The sequence below is a fragment of the Saccopteryx bilineata genome, chromosome 4, assembly GCF_036850765.1.
Source record: "Saccopteryx bilineata isolate mSacBil1 chromosome 4, mSacBil1_pri_phased_curated, whole genome shotgun sequence".
Lineage (NCBI taxonomy): Eukaryota > Metazoa > Chordata > Mammalia > Chiroptera > Emballonuridae > Saccopteryx > Saccopteryx bilineata.
In genome coordinates this window covers 298,415,286-298,430,857 of record NC_089493.1, presented here as the reverse complement: position 1 = coordinate 298,430,857, position 15,572 = coordinate 298,415,286, and the positions used below count along the sequence as shown (strand labels likewise).

At 46.2% G+C, this 15,572-nt stretch overlaps 1 protein-coding gene across 1 annotated transcript in view; it reads left to right on the top strand.

The window, feature by feature from the left end:
• Positions 1 to 15,572, top strand: part of VPS35L (VPS35 endosomal protein sorting factor like) — a 98,929-nt gene that overhangs the window by 39,681 nt on the left and 43,676 nt on the right. Inside the window, exons 13-16 of the mRNA XM_066275960.1 lie at positions 2,934 to 3,011; positions 3,481 to 3,603; positions 14,527 to 14,573; positions 15,238 to 15,349. Coding sequence (XP_066132057.1) covers positions 2,934 to 3,011; positions 3,481 to 3,603; positions 14,527 to 14,573; positions 15,238 to 15,349 — 360 coding nt within the window. The remainder of the gene's footprint in view (positions 1 to 2,933; positions 3,012 to 3,480; positions 3,604 to 14,526; positions 14,574 to 15,237; positions 15,350 to 15,572) is intronic.

Genomic DNA, 15,572 nt, shown 5'->3' with positions numbered 1-15,572 from the left:
TCTTAAAAATTAAATTTAAACTCACTTCTGTAACTAATTAGGAGACATTTAAGGTCATCTTCTTGCAAATGAGCTGGCGTTCAGAATTAATTGTTTCTCTGTTCATGCTGGGAAGAAGCCTCCCACCGCCTCAGCTTTTGGGTTGCTTTTCATGACCTTGACGCGTACTTTCCCATTGCACTGAATTAGATTGCTATGTTAGTTTTTCTGTCCTCAGACTCGAGCTGGCTCAGAGTTCAAGGTGGTGAGGGCTGTTTGGCAGGGAGAGGTGTTCCCTGTGCTGACAAGTGTCAGGGTATAGACAGCCTGGCCGAGAAGGGCTGCAGGCCCGTATTCGGCACTGTTCTAAATGGACAAGGTGGTCCAGATGCTAAATCACACAGCCTTTTTCTCCTTTAATGCACCATGAAGCTTCAGCTTAAAAAAATTCTTTTTTCATTTATGAAAGATGCAACCCATGGAGACCATAAACAGTTATTTTTCTTCTTCTCATGTGGCAGCTCTGCCTCCATCAGTATTTACTGGGACCCCTCCTTGCCTGTCCCCTCAGCATCCCTCACCTTTAAAAAGGACTTACTTCCCATTTTGTAGGGTCAGAACTTCCTGAGGGCAGAGCTACCTGCACTCCCCCAACCCCTGCTAACGATTAGTTACATTTTTAACTCAGGAGGTGAGAAACAGTAGCTTTTGTTTAACTTCTTTCTTCTGACATGTATCATGTTGGTCGTCTCAAGTATCATAAAGAAATCAGTCATTGGCCCTGGCCGGTTGGCTCAGTGGTAGAGCGTCGGCCTGGAGAGCAGGAGTCTCGGGTTTGATTCCCGGCCAGGGCACACAGGAGAAGCGCCCATCTGCTTCTCCACCCCTCCCCCTCTCCTTCCTCTCTGTCTCTCTCTTCCCATCCTGCAGCTGAGGCTCCATTGGAGCAAAGTTGGCCCGGGCGCTGAGGATGGCTCTGTGGCCTCTGCCTCAGGCACTAGAGTGGCTCTGGTCGCAACAGAGCGACGCCCCAGATGGGCAGAGCGTCGCCCCCTGGTGGGCATGCCGGGTGGATCCCTGTCGGGCACATGCGGGACTGTCTCCCTGTTTCCAGCTTCAGAAAAAAAAGAAATCAGTCATTGCCTTCAGAGTAGACACTAGACATCCTTATGAGAAGCACTTTCATAGGTCTGCTTCTTGATACTGAGAATGAAAGAAAAAGCCTTCTGTTTCGGGGCACCCTGCTCCCCCTTTGTAACAGGCCGAAGTGTATGCATTGCCATCTCCTTGAAACTTGAGGTGGATTTTTGTAGAGGAAAATTGGGAGTGTTTCCTGCAGCTACAGCTTAGGAATATATTGAAGCTTCCATATTCCTCTGGGAGCAGTGTTTGTGGGCTGGCTGCACAGAACGCTTCTGGACACTGGGGGAGATGCCAGGGTACCATCATCATCTGCATATTTGCACATCGCTGCCCATTCTCTTGTGGAATGTAACAAGGGCTTTGAACTTATCTTGATACAGCAATAATGACTTAGAATTATCGCGTATCTTTTTAAAGAGAAATCACAAAGGAGAGAAATACTCATTCTTTGCAAACCCGTTCAGCTTTGAAGTTTGAACTCAGGTATGCGAATTAGGGAAAATAATGCCCGTTGCATATAAAGTGCCTTTGAATGACAGCTGCAGCTTTGCTAAAGATTTTTGACAAAAAGATTAAGAGACAGTCAGTGCATTAGTAAGAATTCTTACTACTTTATACAAGTCATGCTGCTTTAGACAAAAGGGGGATTTGGCTTTGAGGAGTCTCGGGTAGCGGATGCATGGCTAGCTCCAGGGCCTTAGAGCACCCTCTCCACTCAGCTCTGCTCTCCTCTGGGTGGACTTCATCCTGAGGCTTGCTCTTTCCATATGGCGGCCCACGTGAGAGTGTTTTCCCCAGTAGCTCCAGTCGGAGTCTCCTGGCTGATTTGCAGTGACTATCTGGGGTCACTTGTCCATTTACAGGCCAGTCACTGTGGCCATGGATGGAATTTGCTCACAGGCCCAACCTGGGTCATGTGTCCATTCCTGGAGCTCACGGTGGGCTGGGTCCAGCTTTGCCACAAACATTTGATCTGAGAGGAAAGTTTGATTCCGTACAGACAGAAAACAGTGAGAAGAATGGTAGGCAGACAAACAGCGGATGGAAGTCCTGAGCAAGGAGCCTTGTTCCTCTGGGTGGAAATCTTCAGACTGAAGCAGGTTTCCAAGCTGCTACTGTGGCTCCATGGGAACGAGGGAGCAAAGCAGAGAAGCCGTAGGTGGGCGGGCGTGAGGGGAGCAGAGGGGAGTTGGATTCACTCCTCTTCTAAGGCATGGTGGCACTTTCAGCCCGTCCCCACTGTCTGTCCCCTGGCAGATAATTATTTCCTTTCTAAATTAAGTGGAAGGAAAGATGGTAGAATCAGAACAGTTGAACCGAGGCTGACACATCTTGTTAGGCTGTATTTTTTTGTCTGTTTTTTACTCTGTGTCTTGTCCTTGGAAACATTCCCGGTAGCCATAGAGCTGCCCTTGGAATTTAAGGTACAGCCACATGTGTGGTCATCATTTTTCAGAGAGGAAGAGAAAATCTCGTGCACAACCTTGAGAGTACATTCCTTCCCAGTGAAGTATTGACTTGTTCTTGTGGTCATAGTGCCTTCATTACCTGTGGGAAACTGCAAAGATGATTACTGCAAATGTTGCCCCTTTTTTATTAAAAGTAGTTTCTGGTGTTTTTTTTATGAAAACAATACACGCTTATTGAATAAGAAAATACTTAAACAGAAAAGAATAAAAACAAACTTTCTAGATTTCTCTATTCCTGGACCTATCTGTGTATATTTTTAATTTAGAAAGTGGCATCATACTGTAGATGACTTGCAACCTGTTTTTCTGTCACCACGGTAATTTCAGTCTCTTTCGCTGCAGGTGGGGATGGAGGTGGCTCCACATCTGAAAGAAAGCCTGAATAAGAACTTTTTTGACTTCCTCCTTACCTTCAAACAGGTAGGAGAACACTGTCAGAACAGCTAATTGATAAAACAGTTTCATGATCGATCACACATTCTCAAAACTGAATTGCTTTTCCAAGTTGAGGTTGCCTTAAAGTTCTTTAAATGTGGAAACCCTAGAAAATTGCACGAGCATCTGTTACAGACAAAATGTCCGGAGTGTGCTGATCAGGCAGAGAGAATTAATACGGATTTGTTGACAGAAAACACCTCTAGTTGATCAGACTTTCCTTTTAACATCTGCTGGCTCCATTTTTATTCGGTTACTTCTTTTCACAGGGCACATTCCCAGAACAGCTCAGCTGACATGAAAAACTCGGCTTGTTCTAGTTTAAAAAACCTCAGAAACCAGGCTATTTCTGTCAGGGCCACCCAAACGCTTACCAGTAGGCACAGTCTAAGTTACACGCCCTTCGTTTGTAATGTGACTTTCCCTCCTTGTCTGAGTGGTTTTTGTTCCGCAGATCCATGGGGACACAGTCCAGAACCACCTGGTGATCCAGGGCGTGGAGCTCTCGTCCTACCTCCCCCTGTACTCCCCGGCCATGGACTGGATCTTCCAGTGCATCTCCTACCACGCCCCCGAGGTGACTGCCCTGCGCGTCCCTGTGACGTCCCCCTGCAGGAGGAGGGCCGGGCCCTGCTCTCCTCTGTGTGGTGTGGTGGTGACCTCGGGGCCAGGTGCCCTGTGCGGTGAACCGCCCTTCCACAGCAGCTGTCCCAGCCCAGGGTCGCAGCCACTACGGAGGCCCCCACGGTGGCTGGTGCCGTGCCCAGCCCTTGTCCTGCCTGTCCCCTCAGACAGCTCTGGGGGGGGGGGGGCTGTGGAAACTCAGAGAGGCCTAATACTTACTTGGTTGTGTTGCTGCTGGAAATAGTGTGAGAGGAACGTTTCGGGAGACCCGGGTGCGGGAGGTTGAGGTTTCGTGGTGAGATCTACAGTAGAAGCAAAATTGAAGGACTGCCCGGCTTCCCAGCGTGTCCCCTCCATCTGTCCGGCTGTGGACAAAGTCCAGCCTCGTCTTCCCCGGCCCAGAGCAGTGGCCAGGGCGCACGGGGTCTGAGCCACTGGGTCAGGCGTGTCAAAGCTTAGGCCAGTTCTGCCTCTGTTTCCATCTGGCTGCCTGTGGCTCTGTGCCCAGGTGTGCACCTGGGGTCCACGTGCTGCTGGACCCCAAGTGGGTGCTGGGGCCCTTGGCGGTGCTCTGATTATATTATCTTGGGCCTGGGAAGCACCAGGCACTCTTTCAGACCGGCCCGTTTCCTAGGTCTGCTGGGTTCTGTGTTCCTTATCCAGTCCAATCCTTTCCCCAGACTGGGCTCCGCCTCTGTGGTCACCATATTCGGTCTTCTGCGCTTGCCTCAGAATGCAGGCACCTCCCCTGCGCCATCTTGACTTCTCCGGGGTGTATCCAAAAGTTCTGCATCATCTGGTTTTTACTGCTCACGTGCCCAGCAGAGGGACCTTCCCCTTCCTCCCCCTAAGTAGGGAGAGCGGGCTCTTTGCTGGGGAGACCCTTCCTGCCTGTGTGGGGGGAGGGAAGGATGGTGATCTCCTTGGTGGAGCAATGCTCAAGTCCTCCGGGTCTCTGAAGCTCTAACTTCCAGACTTAATCAGGCTTATTGTCTGATTCAGCTTCCTAGTAAATTAGGCTTCTTATTGTCTGATTCTCTTTGCTCTGTTCCTTTGTTAATATCTAACTACCGACAGCTATCAATCAGTCTCACAGCTAAAAAGTGGAGTGACTGGACATACAAACACATGACTCTGATTCCAGAGCCAGTAGGCTTCATTGCCTCATCACTAATCTTCATGCAGAAAGTGGGTGGAGCAGGTAATATTTTACCCATTTTACAGAAGGAAAGTGAAACTCCGATATATAATAGCTTCTTTTTTTTTTTTTTTTTTTTTTGACAGAGAGACAGAGGAACAGATAGGGACAGACAGGAAGGGAGAGAGATGAGAAGCATCAATTCTTCGTTGCGACACCTTAGTTCGTTGATTGCTTTCTCATATGTGCCTTGATGGGGGGGAGAAGGGGGGCTCCAGCAGAGCGAGTGACCCCTTGCTCAAGCCAGATGAGCCCATGTTCAAGCTGGCGACCTTGAGGTTTAGAACCTGGGTCTTCTGCGTCCCAGTCTGGTGCTCTATCCACTGTGCCACCGCCTGGTCAGGCAAGAATAAGGCCTTTCTTATATATATGTTTTTCCAAATTCTAAAGTGTGAGGAGAGATTAGGGACATCTTCTATATCCAGTGAATTTTTACCATTAAGTAAATTGATTTTTATTCAAACAAAAAGAAGAGTGTTTGAAATTTGCTGGCCATTCCCTATGGGCTTGAGCGTAGTCTCAGGAACTGCGTGCTGGCCCAGGCTCCTGGGAAGAGGCACGATGGCCTTGATTGTAGGTGGAGCCACCCACTTTTCAGCTAAAGGACTGAAACACACAAACAGACTGACATGTTTGAAAGTGAGAACACTTATTTCCCCCCCTTATTTTAATGAAAGGCAAAATTAAATTTAAAATAAAAGGTTCAAGTCATACGGTGTTCTTCCTTTTACTTTAAGCAGCAGTACTTACTCTCCAAGGATGGAAGAGCTGTGCTGGGGAGTACAACTCCAGGAAATCATTACTGAATTATAAGAAGTGATTTAAAAAATTAGGTCACCTGAATAATAATAGGCACTGATTCATGGGGCACTTACATAGGGAACATGAGGTGTCTTGTAAAAAAATCATTTTCAAAATGCAGAAGAATGGATGTCAGTGTGGAGGGTGGTTTTGAAAATACTTGTGAGACAGTGTGGTGCCTAAACGCTCGTTGACGGTGGCTTTGTTGTGTCAGCTGTGGAGTCAGAGTTGTGTGTGTCTTTTACTGGTCATGACTCCAGATAGGGGACAGTCGAGCTTGGCTGCAGTATTTGGTGGTGTGTGATATACAGGACAGACGAGAGACACAGGGAGAGGAGCACCGTCTAGATGAGACGGCAGAGAAAGGCTTTCAGCTACAATGATCTGACATACAGAATTTCAAATCAAAATTTAAATCCAAGGTACCCCCCCCCCCGAAAACATATCGGGGAGTGATTCAAAAAGGCTTTTCTGTCTTCTGATTACGGCCCCTCCATACAATTAAAGTTATGGTGAGTGAAAAAAGGACTGTGCTCCCTATTTTAGCACATTCTCCACATGTTGAATAGAAGTGTTGGAAGTGGACATCCTTATCTTGTTCCTGATCTGGAGATAAAGGTTTTAGCTCTCATTGAGCATGTTAGCTATGGCTTTGTCATTGTGGCCTTAATAATATGGAGGTATTTTCTGTCTCCACTTTGCTGAGTGTTTTTTTCATAAACGGGTGCTGGAATTTGTCAAATGCTTTTTCTGCATCTATTGATATGATCATGTGATTTTTTTTTTTTTTTGTACTTTTCTGAAGCTGGAAACGGGGAGAGACAGTCAGACAGACTCCCGCATGCGCCCGACCGGGATCCACCCGGCACGCCCACCAGGGGCGAGGCTCTGCCCACCAGGGGGCGATGCTCTGCCCCTCCGGGGCATCGCTCTGCCGCCACTTGAGCGCCTGGGGCAGAGGCCAAGGAGCCATCCCCAGCGCCCGGGCCATCTTTGCTCCAATGGAGCCTTGGCTGCGGGAGGAGAAGAGAGAGACACAGAGGAAGGAGGGGGTCGGGGTGGAGAAGCAAATGGGCACTTCTCCTATGTACCCTGGCCGGGAATCAAACCCGGGTCCCCCGCACGCCAGGCCGACGCTCTACCACTGAGCCAACCGGCCAGGGCCGATCATGTGATTTTTATCCTTTATTTTATTTATGTGGTATATCACCTTTGTTGATTTGTGGATAAATCCCACTTGCAGAATGCAGTTTCCTATCTTTTTGTTGAGGATTTTTGTATACATGTTAATCAGGGATATTGACGTAAAATTTTCTCTTTGTACTGTCATTAGCTGGTTTGGTATCAGGGTAATGCTGGCATTGCAGAATGAGTTTGGGAGTGTTACCTCCTCTTAAAATTTTTAGAAGTTTGAGAATAATAGGTATTAACTCTTTGAATGTTTGGTTACATTCACCTATGAAGCCATCCGGTCCAGGACTTTGCTTTGTTGGAGTGCTTTGATCACTGATTCAGGTTTGTTAGTAGTAATCAGTCTCTTCAGATACTCTGTTTCTTCCTGATTCAGTCTTGGAAAATTCTATGTTTCCAGTAATTTATTTCTTCCAGGCTGTCCAATTTGTTGGCATATAATTGTTCATAGTATTTCCTGGTGACCATTGTCATTCCTCTTTCATTTCTGATTTTATTATTTGGGCCTTCTTTTTTCCTTGATGAGTCAGGCTAAAGGTTTGTCAATTTTATCTTTTCAAAGGACCAACTTAGTTTTATTGATCTTGTCTTATTGTTTTTAGACTTCAGATCATTGATTTCTACTCTGATCTTTATTATTTCCTTCTTTGTACTCACTTTGGGCTTTGTTTGTTCGATTGTTTGAGATTTTTCTTGTTCCCTTTTTTTTTTTGTCAGAGAGAGAGAGAGTCAGAGAGAGGGACAGACAGCAAATAGATAGGAAGGGAGAGAGTCTTCGTTGTGGCACCTTAAGTTGTTCATTGACTGCTTTCTCATATTTGCCTTGACTGGGGGGCTACAGCAGAGCGAGTGACCCCTTGCTCAAGCCAGTGACCCTCGGCTCAAGCCAGCGACCTTGGGCTTCAAGCCAGTGACCTTTGGGCTCAATCCAGCAACCATGCAATTATGTCTATGATCCCACACTCAAGCCAGTGACCCCATGCTCAAGCTGGTGAGCCTGCGCTCAAGTTGGTGACCTCGGGGTTTCAAATCTGGGTCCTCTGCGTCCCAGTCCAATGCTCTATCCACTGTGCCACTGCCTGGTCAGGCATTGCTTCTTGAGGTAAGCCTATATCTCTATGAATCTTCCTCCTAGAATTGGTTTCTCTGTGTCTCATAGATTTTAGACTGTTATGTTTTCATTTTCTTTATCTCAAGGTATCTTTTGGAATCCTCCTTGACCTAGCTGTTAACTCTTTCATTGTTGAGTAACATCTTAGTGAGCCTCCATGTGTTTGTGTATTTTAAAATTTCTTTTTGTAATTGATTTCTAATTTTATACCATTGGCACTGAAGAAGGTGCTTAAAAAGATTTCAGTCTTAACAAATTAATTTATACTTGTTTTGTGGCCTGACTTGTGGTCTGTCTTGGAAAACATTTCTTGTACACTTCAGAGAGTGTATGTGTTGCTGCTGTGGGGTGAAATGTCCTGTCAGTATCAGTTAAATTTATCTGCTCTAATACCTCACTGAAGGCCAGTCTTTCCTTGCTGACTTCTGTCTGGATTATTTGTTGATGTCACTGGAATGTTACAGGCCCCTTCTATGACTATCACTGTAGATGTCTCCCTTTATGTCCATCCATACTTGCTTTATATGTGTAGGAGGAGCTCCTGTGTTAGGTGTATAGATGTTTACAAGAGTTATATCCTCTTACTGGATTGATCCCTTTATCATTATGAAATGCACTTCTTTGTTCTTGTTAAGCCTTTAAGTGTAATTTGTGAGGTAAAAGTTTTGCTATCCCAACTTTTTAAAAATTTTCATTTGTGTAAAGTATCTTTTCCATCCCTTGACTTTCAGTCTTTTCCCTTCAGTGTGAAGTGGGTCTCTTGTAGGGCACGTATGTCTGGGTCCTGGTTTTTTAATCCATTCAGTCACCCTGTGTCTTTCTTTTGGAGCATTTTACCCATTTGCATTTAAAGTTATTATTGATAGGTATTTTATTTTTTTCTGATTGTTTTTGTTCTTCTCTGTACCTTTCTTATGCTCTTGGTTGATGACTTTCTGTAGTGTCATGTTTGGATTCCTTTTTATTTCTTGTATATCTCTTGTTTTTGATTGGTGATTACCATGTGCTTCAAAGATACCAAACTATTTTTATGCCAGTCTATTTTAAGTTGATGGTCACTGAACTTGGAACACATTTAAAAACTACTACCATTTTTATTCATCCTTCCATGTTAATTTTCTGTTGTTACTTTTTACTTACTTAGTGTGTGTGTGTCCCCTAATTTGCTATTGTACTTACACCTGATACTCCTACTTTAGTCTTTTAACCTGGGACTAGCTTTGTAGCTGTTGGTCCTTGGCTTTCACTGTTTGCCTCTGTCAATGGAGAATTTTTTCTTTTTTATATTTTTCTATCCATACTTTTAAGCTGTTCTTTTCTACTTAAAGAAATGCCAGCATTTCTTGTAACACTCTATTAGTGGTAATGAATTCCTTTAGCTTTTTCTTGAGTAGGAAACGCTTTTATCCCTCCTTGATTCTACATAATAGTCTTGCCTGACGGAGTGATCTTTGTTGTCAGTCATTGCTTTTTATCACTTTGAATATTTTACGCCCATCTTTTCTGGCCTGCAGAGTTTCTGTTGAGAAATCAGCGGACAGTCTTATGGGAGCTCCCTGGCAGGTGACTAATTGTTTTTCTTTTCCCGTTTGTAAGATTTTCTCTTGTCTTTGACCTTTGGCGTTTTCGTTATGATGTGCAGTGGTCTGGTCCTCTCTGGTTCATCTTGGTTGGGACTCTGTGCTTCTCAGATGTATGTGTTTTCCTTGCCAGGTTTAGGGAAGTTTTTAGTCATTATTACTTCAGATAGGTTTTCAGTCTCTTGCTTGGTCTGTGTATGGTATGAATGTTGGTATGCCTGATGTTGTCTAAGCGGTCCCTTAAACTATCCTTTGTTTTTTAATTCTTTTTTTTTTTTTTGCCTTTCCAGTGGGTGTTTTCTGCTGTCTTGTCTTGCAGGTCTCTGATTTGATGCTCTGCTTCATTCAATTTGTTATGAATTCTCTCTAGTGTAGTCTTAATTTCAGTTATTCTTCATTTTTGACTGCTTTTATTTATGTCCTTCTTTATGGTTTTTGTTTCTTTGTGAAATTCTCACTGAGTTCATCTATTCTTCCTCTAAGTACATTAGCATCCTTGTAACCAGTGTTTAACATCAAACTCCGTGTGTGGTAGATTGCTTATCTCCCTCTGTTCTTTCTCTGGGTTTTTACCCTGTTCTTTCATTTGGGACGTATCTCTTTGTCTCCTCACTCTGCCTGCCTTCCCGTGCTTGCTTGCGTGCATTGGGTAGCTCTTCTGTCCCCTGGTCTTGGTTGAGCCGGCTCTTTTAGTAGGTGTGCTGTGGGCCCTGGCCTCAGTTGCCAATAGCATGTCTGTGGATGGGGCAGACCTTCAAGTCGACTGGCTGTGAGGGATGGCCACAGCTACAGTGGACAAGCTGTTGAGAGGGTCCTAGCCCCTGTAGCTGGCCAGATGGGCTAGATGAATGAGGTTGGGTCTCAGGGAATTGCCAGGGGGGAGTGAAGGGTGTCAGCCAGCTTAATGGAGAGCACAGACCTGACTCCCGCCTACACCAGGCTGGCTAGGTGAAAGGGTTACAGAACAAAAGAAATGCGGGAACTGAGGGATCTCCTAGCTCTGTGTGTCTGCAAACCAGGCTGCTGAGCTGTAAGTGCCTCAGTGGCTCCTCTCAGCCAGCTGGCTCGCTTTGATCTCATTCTGGTTTGAACTGTTTATCTTGTTCTTGCCAGAGAGAATCAATGCTGTTGTTACTTCTCAGAAAACAAATTAATACCCTATAACACACTGCTGAGATCCACAGCATTTGGCTCCCAGGACACTTAGGAATTTCCTATATGACAACAGAGCCTTTGTTTTTTAAAAATTATGTTCCTGGATTCATTTTTAATGTACTCATCTCTTGTACTAAGAGAATATTTTAAAGATTTGTACTGTCTTAATGGCCAGAATATTTTGTCTTTATGTTGGCATTTGTCCTAGTTCACCTCTTCAGAAGTGGTGGGCCAGGACCTCTCACTCATTTATGCGTGCTGTGCGTGTGCACACGTGTGTGTATGTGTGTAGGAGAGAATAGGACGCGTGAAGGCATGGGTTTCTGTCTGGTTTCCTCACTGCCCTATCCCTGGTGCCTGGAATAGTGGCTGGTTCATTCACGTTGCTTGATAAATGATTATTTGTGTGTTGGGGAATAACAGTATGATAATTGTACACAATTTCTCTCTGCTTTTCACAGAAGCCACTTTGATATTGATCTTCAAGAATAACTTTTCAGATAAAAATACTCCATTAATGGCCTCAGAAAGCCATTTGTGACATAAGCAATTTTATCATTAGTTGAGGGGCTTCTGGCTGCAGGAACATCACCTAACTGACCCTGCAAAAGTGACAAGTGCCGGCTCTGGGCCAGCCGGGCTCTGTCCCTCTCTGCTAGGCTTTCCCTGGATGGCAGCAAAGTGACTGTCGCTGTTCTGGGCATATCCAGATGTGGCGGCTCCAGATGTGACGGCTAGCAGAGGCAGAAAGGGGAAGTCTTCAATTCCTTGGCTTTCTGTTCGAACAAGGAACTCTTTCCCGAAGCCCCTGTCTCAGCAGCTAGAAATGGTCATATGTCCTTGTCTAACCCTACCACTGATGGGCAGTGATACCACTGTGATTGGTTTGCACCTGCATTTATTTGCACAGTCTGTTTGGGCTGCAGTAACAAAATACCACAAACACAGACATTTATTTTTCACAGCTCTGGAGGCTGGGGAGTCCAAGATCACAATGCTGTCAGCGTCTGACGAGGGCCCACGTTCTGGTTCATAGACAGCTGTCTTTTCACTGTGTCCCCACACAGCAGAAGGGACAGAGGTGCTTTCTAGGTCCCTGTGATAAGGGCACTAATTCTATCGATGAGGGTTCCACTCTTATAGCCTCCCCACCTCTCTAAGTCTTCACTTCCTCATACCATCACCTCGGGGGTTAGGTGACCATTTCAGACCACAGCTGGCCGCCATATCAGACTCGGTACCTTGAACAACAGAAACTTCTTTTCTCACAGCCCTGGAGCCTGAAAGTCCAAGGTCCAGACGCCAGCAGGGCAGGTTGCTGGTGAGGCTCCTCTCCGTGGCCGCAGCCCTCTGTCGCCCCGCGTCCTCAGTTGGGCTCTGTGCCCGCGCCGTCCTGGTCTCCTTATTACTCGGACACCAGTCTCATTGGGTTAGAGCCCACTCCTATGACCTATAGTATGTTTTTTTAATTTAAAAAAGTTTTCGGCCCTGGCTGGTTGGCTCAGTGGTAGAGAAATCTCAGGGCTCCCAAACACCTCGGCACTCCCGCTCTCTCTACACTCACCAGCAAAACAGGCTGAGGGGAAGAACCCTTCTCCAGTAAACAATAGCAAACAATCACTCCTTCCACGGAGGCAGGCAGTCCGCAGGAGTCCCGGGTTCGATTCCCGGCCAGGGCACACAGGAGAAGCACCCATCTGCTTCTCCACCCCTCCCCCTCTCCTTCCTCTGTCTCTCTCTTCCCCTCACGCAGCCAAGGCTCCATTGGAGCAAAGATGGCCTGGGCGCTGAGGATGGCTCCATGGCCTCTGCCTCAGGCGCTAGAATGGCTCTGGTTGCAACAGAGCAACGCCCCAGATGGGCAGAACATCGCCCCCTGGTGGGCATGCCGGGTGGATCCTGGTCGGGCACGTGCGGGAGTCTGTCTGACTGCCTCCCCGTTTCCAACTTTGGAAAAATGCAAAAAAAAAAAAAAGTTTTTTTTAAGACTTTATTCATTTTGGAGAGAGAGACAGATAAAGAAGAGGGGAGGAGGTGGAAGCATCAACTCCCATATGTGCCTTGACCAGGCAAGCCCATGATTTCAAACTGGTGACCCCAGCATTCCAGGTCGACCCTTTACCCACTGTGCCACCACAGGTCAGGCATGACCTTCTGATATTAATAACTTCCTTTAAAGCACTGTCTCCAGACTGAGTCATGTTTGGGGTTAGGCCTTCAACATAAGAATTGGGGGGGGTTACATAATTTAGTCTATAACAGGACTCAACTTGATTTTTGTTGGGCAGGGACAGAAATATGAATAAAATCAGGGTTTTTGAGGTGCTGTTACCAACAGTATCTCCAAAGTCAGCTATCACCTTAGTTATTCAGGCACCACAGAAGGTCAGAAAGGCTAGTATTTCATTAAATAAGACTTGTTTCTTTTTACTTTACTTTGGGGCCAGATTTAGATACAAATCTCATTTTCACCACTTCCTAGGAAGTGGTTTAACCCATCTGAGCCTTGGCTTCCTCTTAGAGGTGGGGCTAATGTACACGGGCCTCACAAGGCTGGTGGGAGGAATGATTGAGAAAGGGATATGACGTACTTAGTCCACACCTGGTACATGATGAGTGCCCCTTGTCAATACTACTATATTGTCCTCACGGTGGCCTTGTCTGTGCCATTCAAACTCTTTCCAAACCACTGCCCCAAAGAATACTTCCATTGATTTTTTAAAACAGGATCTCTTTTAAATATACCTAATTTTCTTCAGATAGTTCTAAAGCCCTTAACAGTATTCCAATGAGTAAAACATTTACTTTCTGCCTGACCAGGCAGTGGTGCAGTGGATAGAGCATCACACTGGGATGTGGAGGACCCAGGTTCAAAACCCCAAGATTGCTGGCTTGAGCGCTGGCTCACCAGCTGGAGCACAGGGTCACTGACTTGAGAGTGGGATCACAGACATGACCCCATAGTTGCTGGCATGAGCCCAAAGGTCGCTGGCTTGAGCAAGGGGTCACTGGCTCTGCTGTAACTCCCCGTCAAGGCACATATGAGAAAGCAATCAATGAACAACTAAGGTGCCACAGCTAAGAATTGATGCTTCTCATCTTTCTCCCTTCCTGTCTGTCCCAATCTGTCCCTCTCTTTTACTCTCTCTGTCTCTGTCATAAAAAAAAAAAAGAACAAAAAGAACCACATTTACTTTCTTTTGGGGCAAAAAGTGTGCTTCAGAGTTCGTGGAAAGGGAAGGTGGGAAGGGGCATGGCCTTTGAGGACAGGTGTCGAGGTCACACCCAGCCCCCAGCTAGCCCTGTCACCTTGGTCAGAGCACATCACGTCTGTCACTCAGATCTTCGTCTGTGAAATGGTAGAATACAGAGCTTGCCTCTTGGGTGGTCATGGGTGTCCCTCACTGACAAGGTGACACCGGCACTGGCCCAGTGTTTGTCCTTGTTTTAACTGAGAACTGCACCCGCCCCTTGTGGAATGGAGAGGAGAGATGGGGAGTGGTTTCCCTTCTCACCATTCTCTTGTAATCCTGCCAGTAGTCTGAGACCACCTGTACTATCTGCCTAAGGAAGCCCAGGCGTAATGCCGTCAGGTGACTGACCCGAGGTCTCTGTTGGTAGTTGGTGGGGTTGTGCTAGAGCCCAGGTGTGCCTGACCCCGAGGCCCCGGCTCTCAGCCGTTATAGAAATGCCACAAGAGTGCAGTTTCTCTCCCCTGCCAGACGGCGAGAAGGATGTAAATGGGCACGAGGTTACATTTATATTAGAGTGTTATTTTGGAAATCTCTTGCTTTAGATTCACCAACCTGATGATTTTTATTATTTTTTAAAATTGATTAGACTCTGCTGACCGAGATGATGGAGCGATGCAAGAAACTAGGAAACAAGTAAGTGTTAAAAATCTGTACGGTGTGAGTTGGACAGGGAGTTGTCATGCTTACGCAGTAGAGGCCCAGCAGAGGGCAGCACAGCCTGGCGGTCGGGAATCTAGAGTCTAGCTGCCTGGCTCTACTTATCTATGTGAACTTGGGTTACTTCCTTGACCTCTCTGTGCCCCAGTCTCCTTATATGTAAAACAGGTTTAATAATAGTCCTCTCCTCCTGGGACTGTGCTCACTGGTAGAGTCAGGATGAGCTCCATCTGCCTGTCTCTTGTTTTGGGGGTAGATGTATCTAAGTCACTGTGTCCCTAGGTCCCAGAACAGTGCTTTTCATAAGAGATGTAGATGGATGTATGCTTGAAGCTTGGATCAATATTGTTACTTGATGTTTAGTTTCATTAGTGCATCAGCCTATTGAAGGCTTAGTCTAATTCTGTTTAAATGGATTTGACCACTTGCTTATTTACCTGTCTGTCCGTCCATCCATCCATCCATTCATTCATCCATCCATCCAGTCTATTTAACATTTATTAAATTTCCAAATATACAAGACACACTGTTAGTCTCTAGAATTGCCTTTTTACTCATCCTTCTCAGCAACATATGTCCTGAAATGAAAGTGACTTTCTTAAGGGGGAGATCGGCTGACGTGGGACGTTGTGTTTTTCAGTGCCTTGCTGTTGAACTCGGTGATGTCTGCGTTCCGGGCCGAGTTCATCGCCACCAGGTCCATAGATTTCATTGGCATGATTAAAGAGTGCAACGAGGCCGGCTTCCCCAAGGTAGGCTCTGACTTAGTGTCCAGTGGGAGGACACATCAGCAGTGTTTACCTGGTACTGTTTAGGGAGAGTGTCTGGTGTCAGGCACGTTGGGCCCACAGGAAAATGGGAAGGCCTGTGTCTGAGGAACGCCATGGAAGATGAGTCTGAAACTGAGATTGTTAGACAGGAGTCGCCGCACGGCGGGTGTCCACCACAAGTCCTAAATCTGTAGAGTCAGCTCAC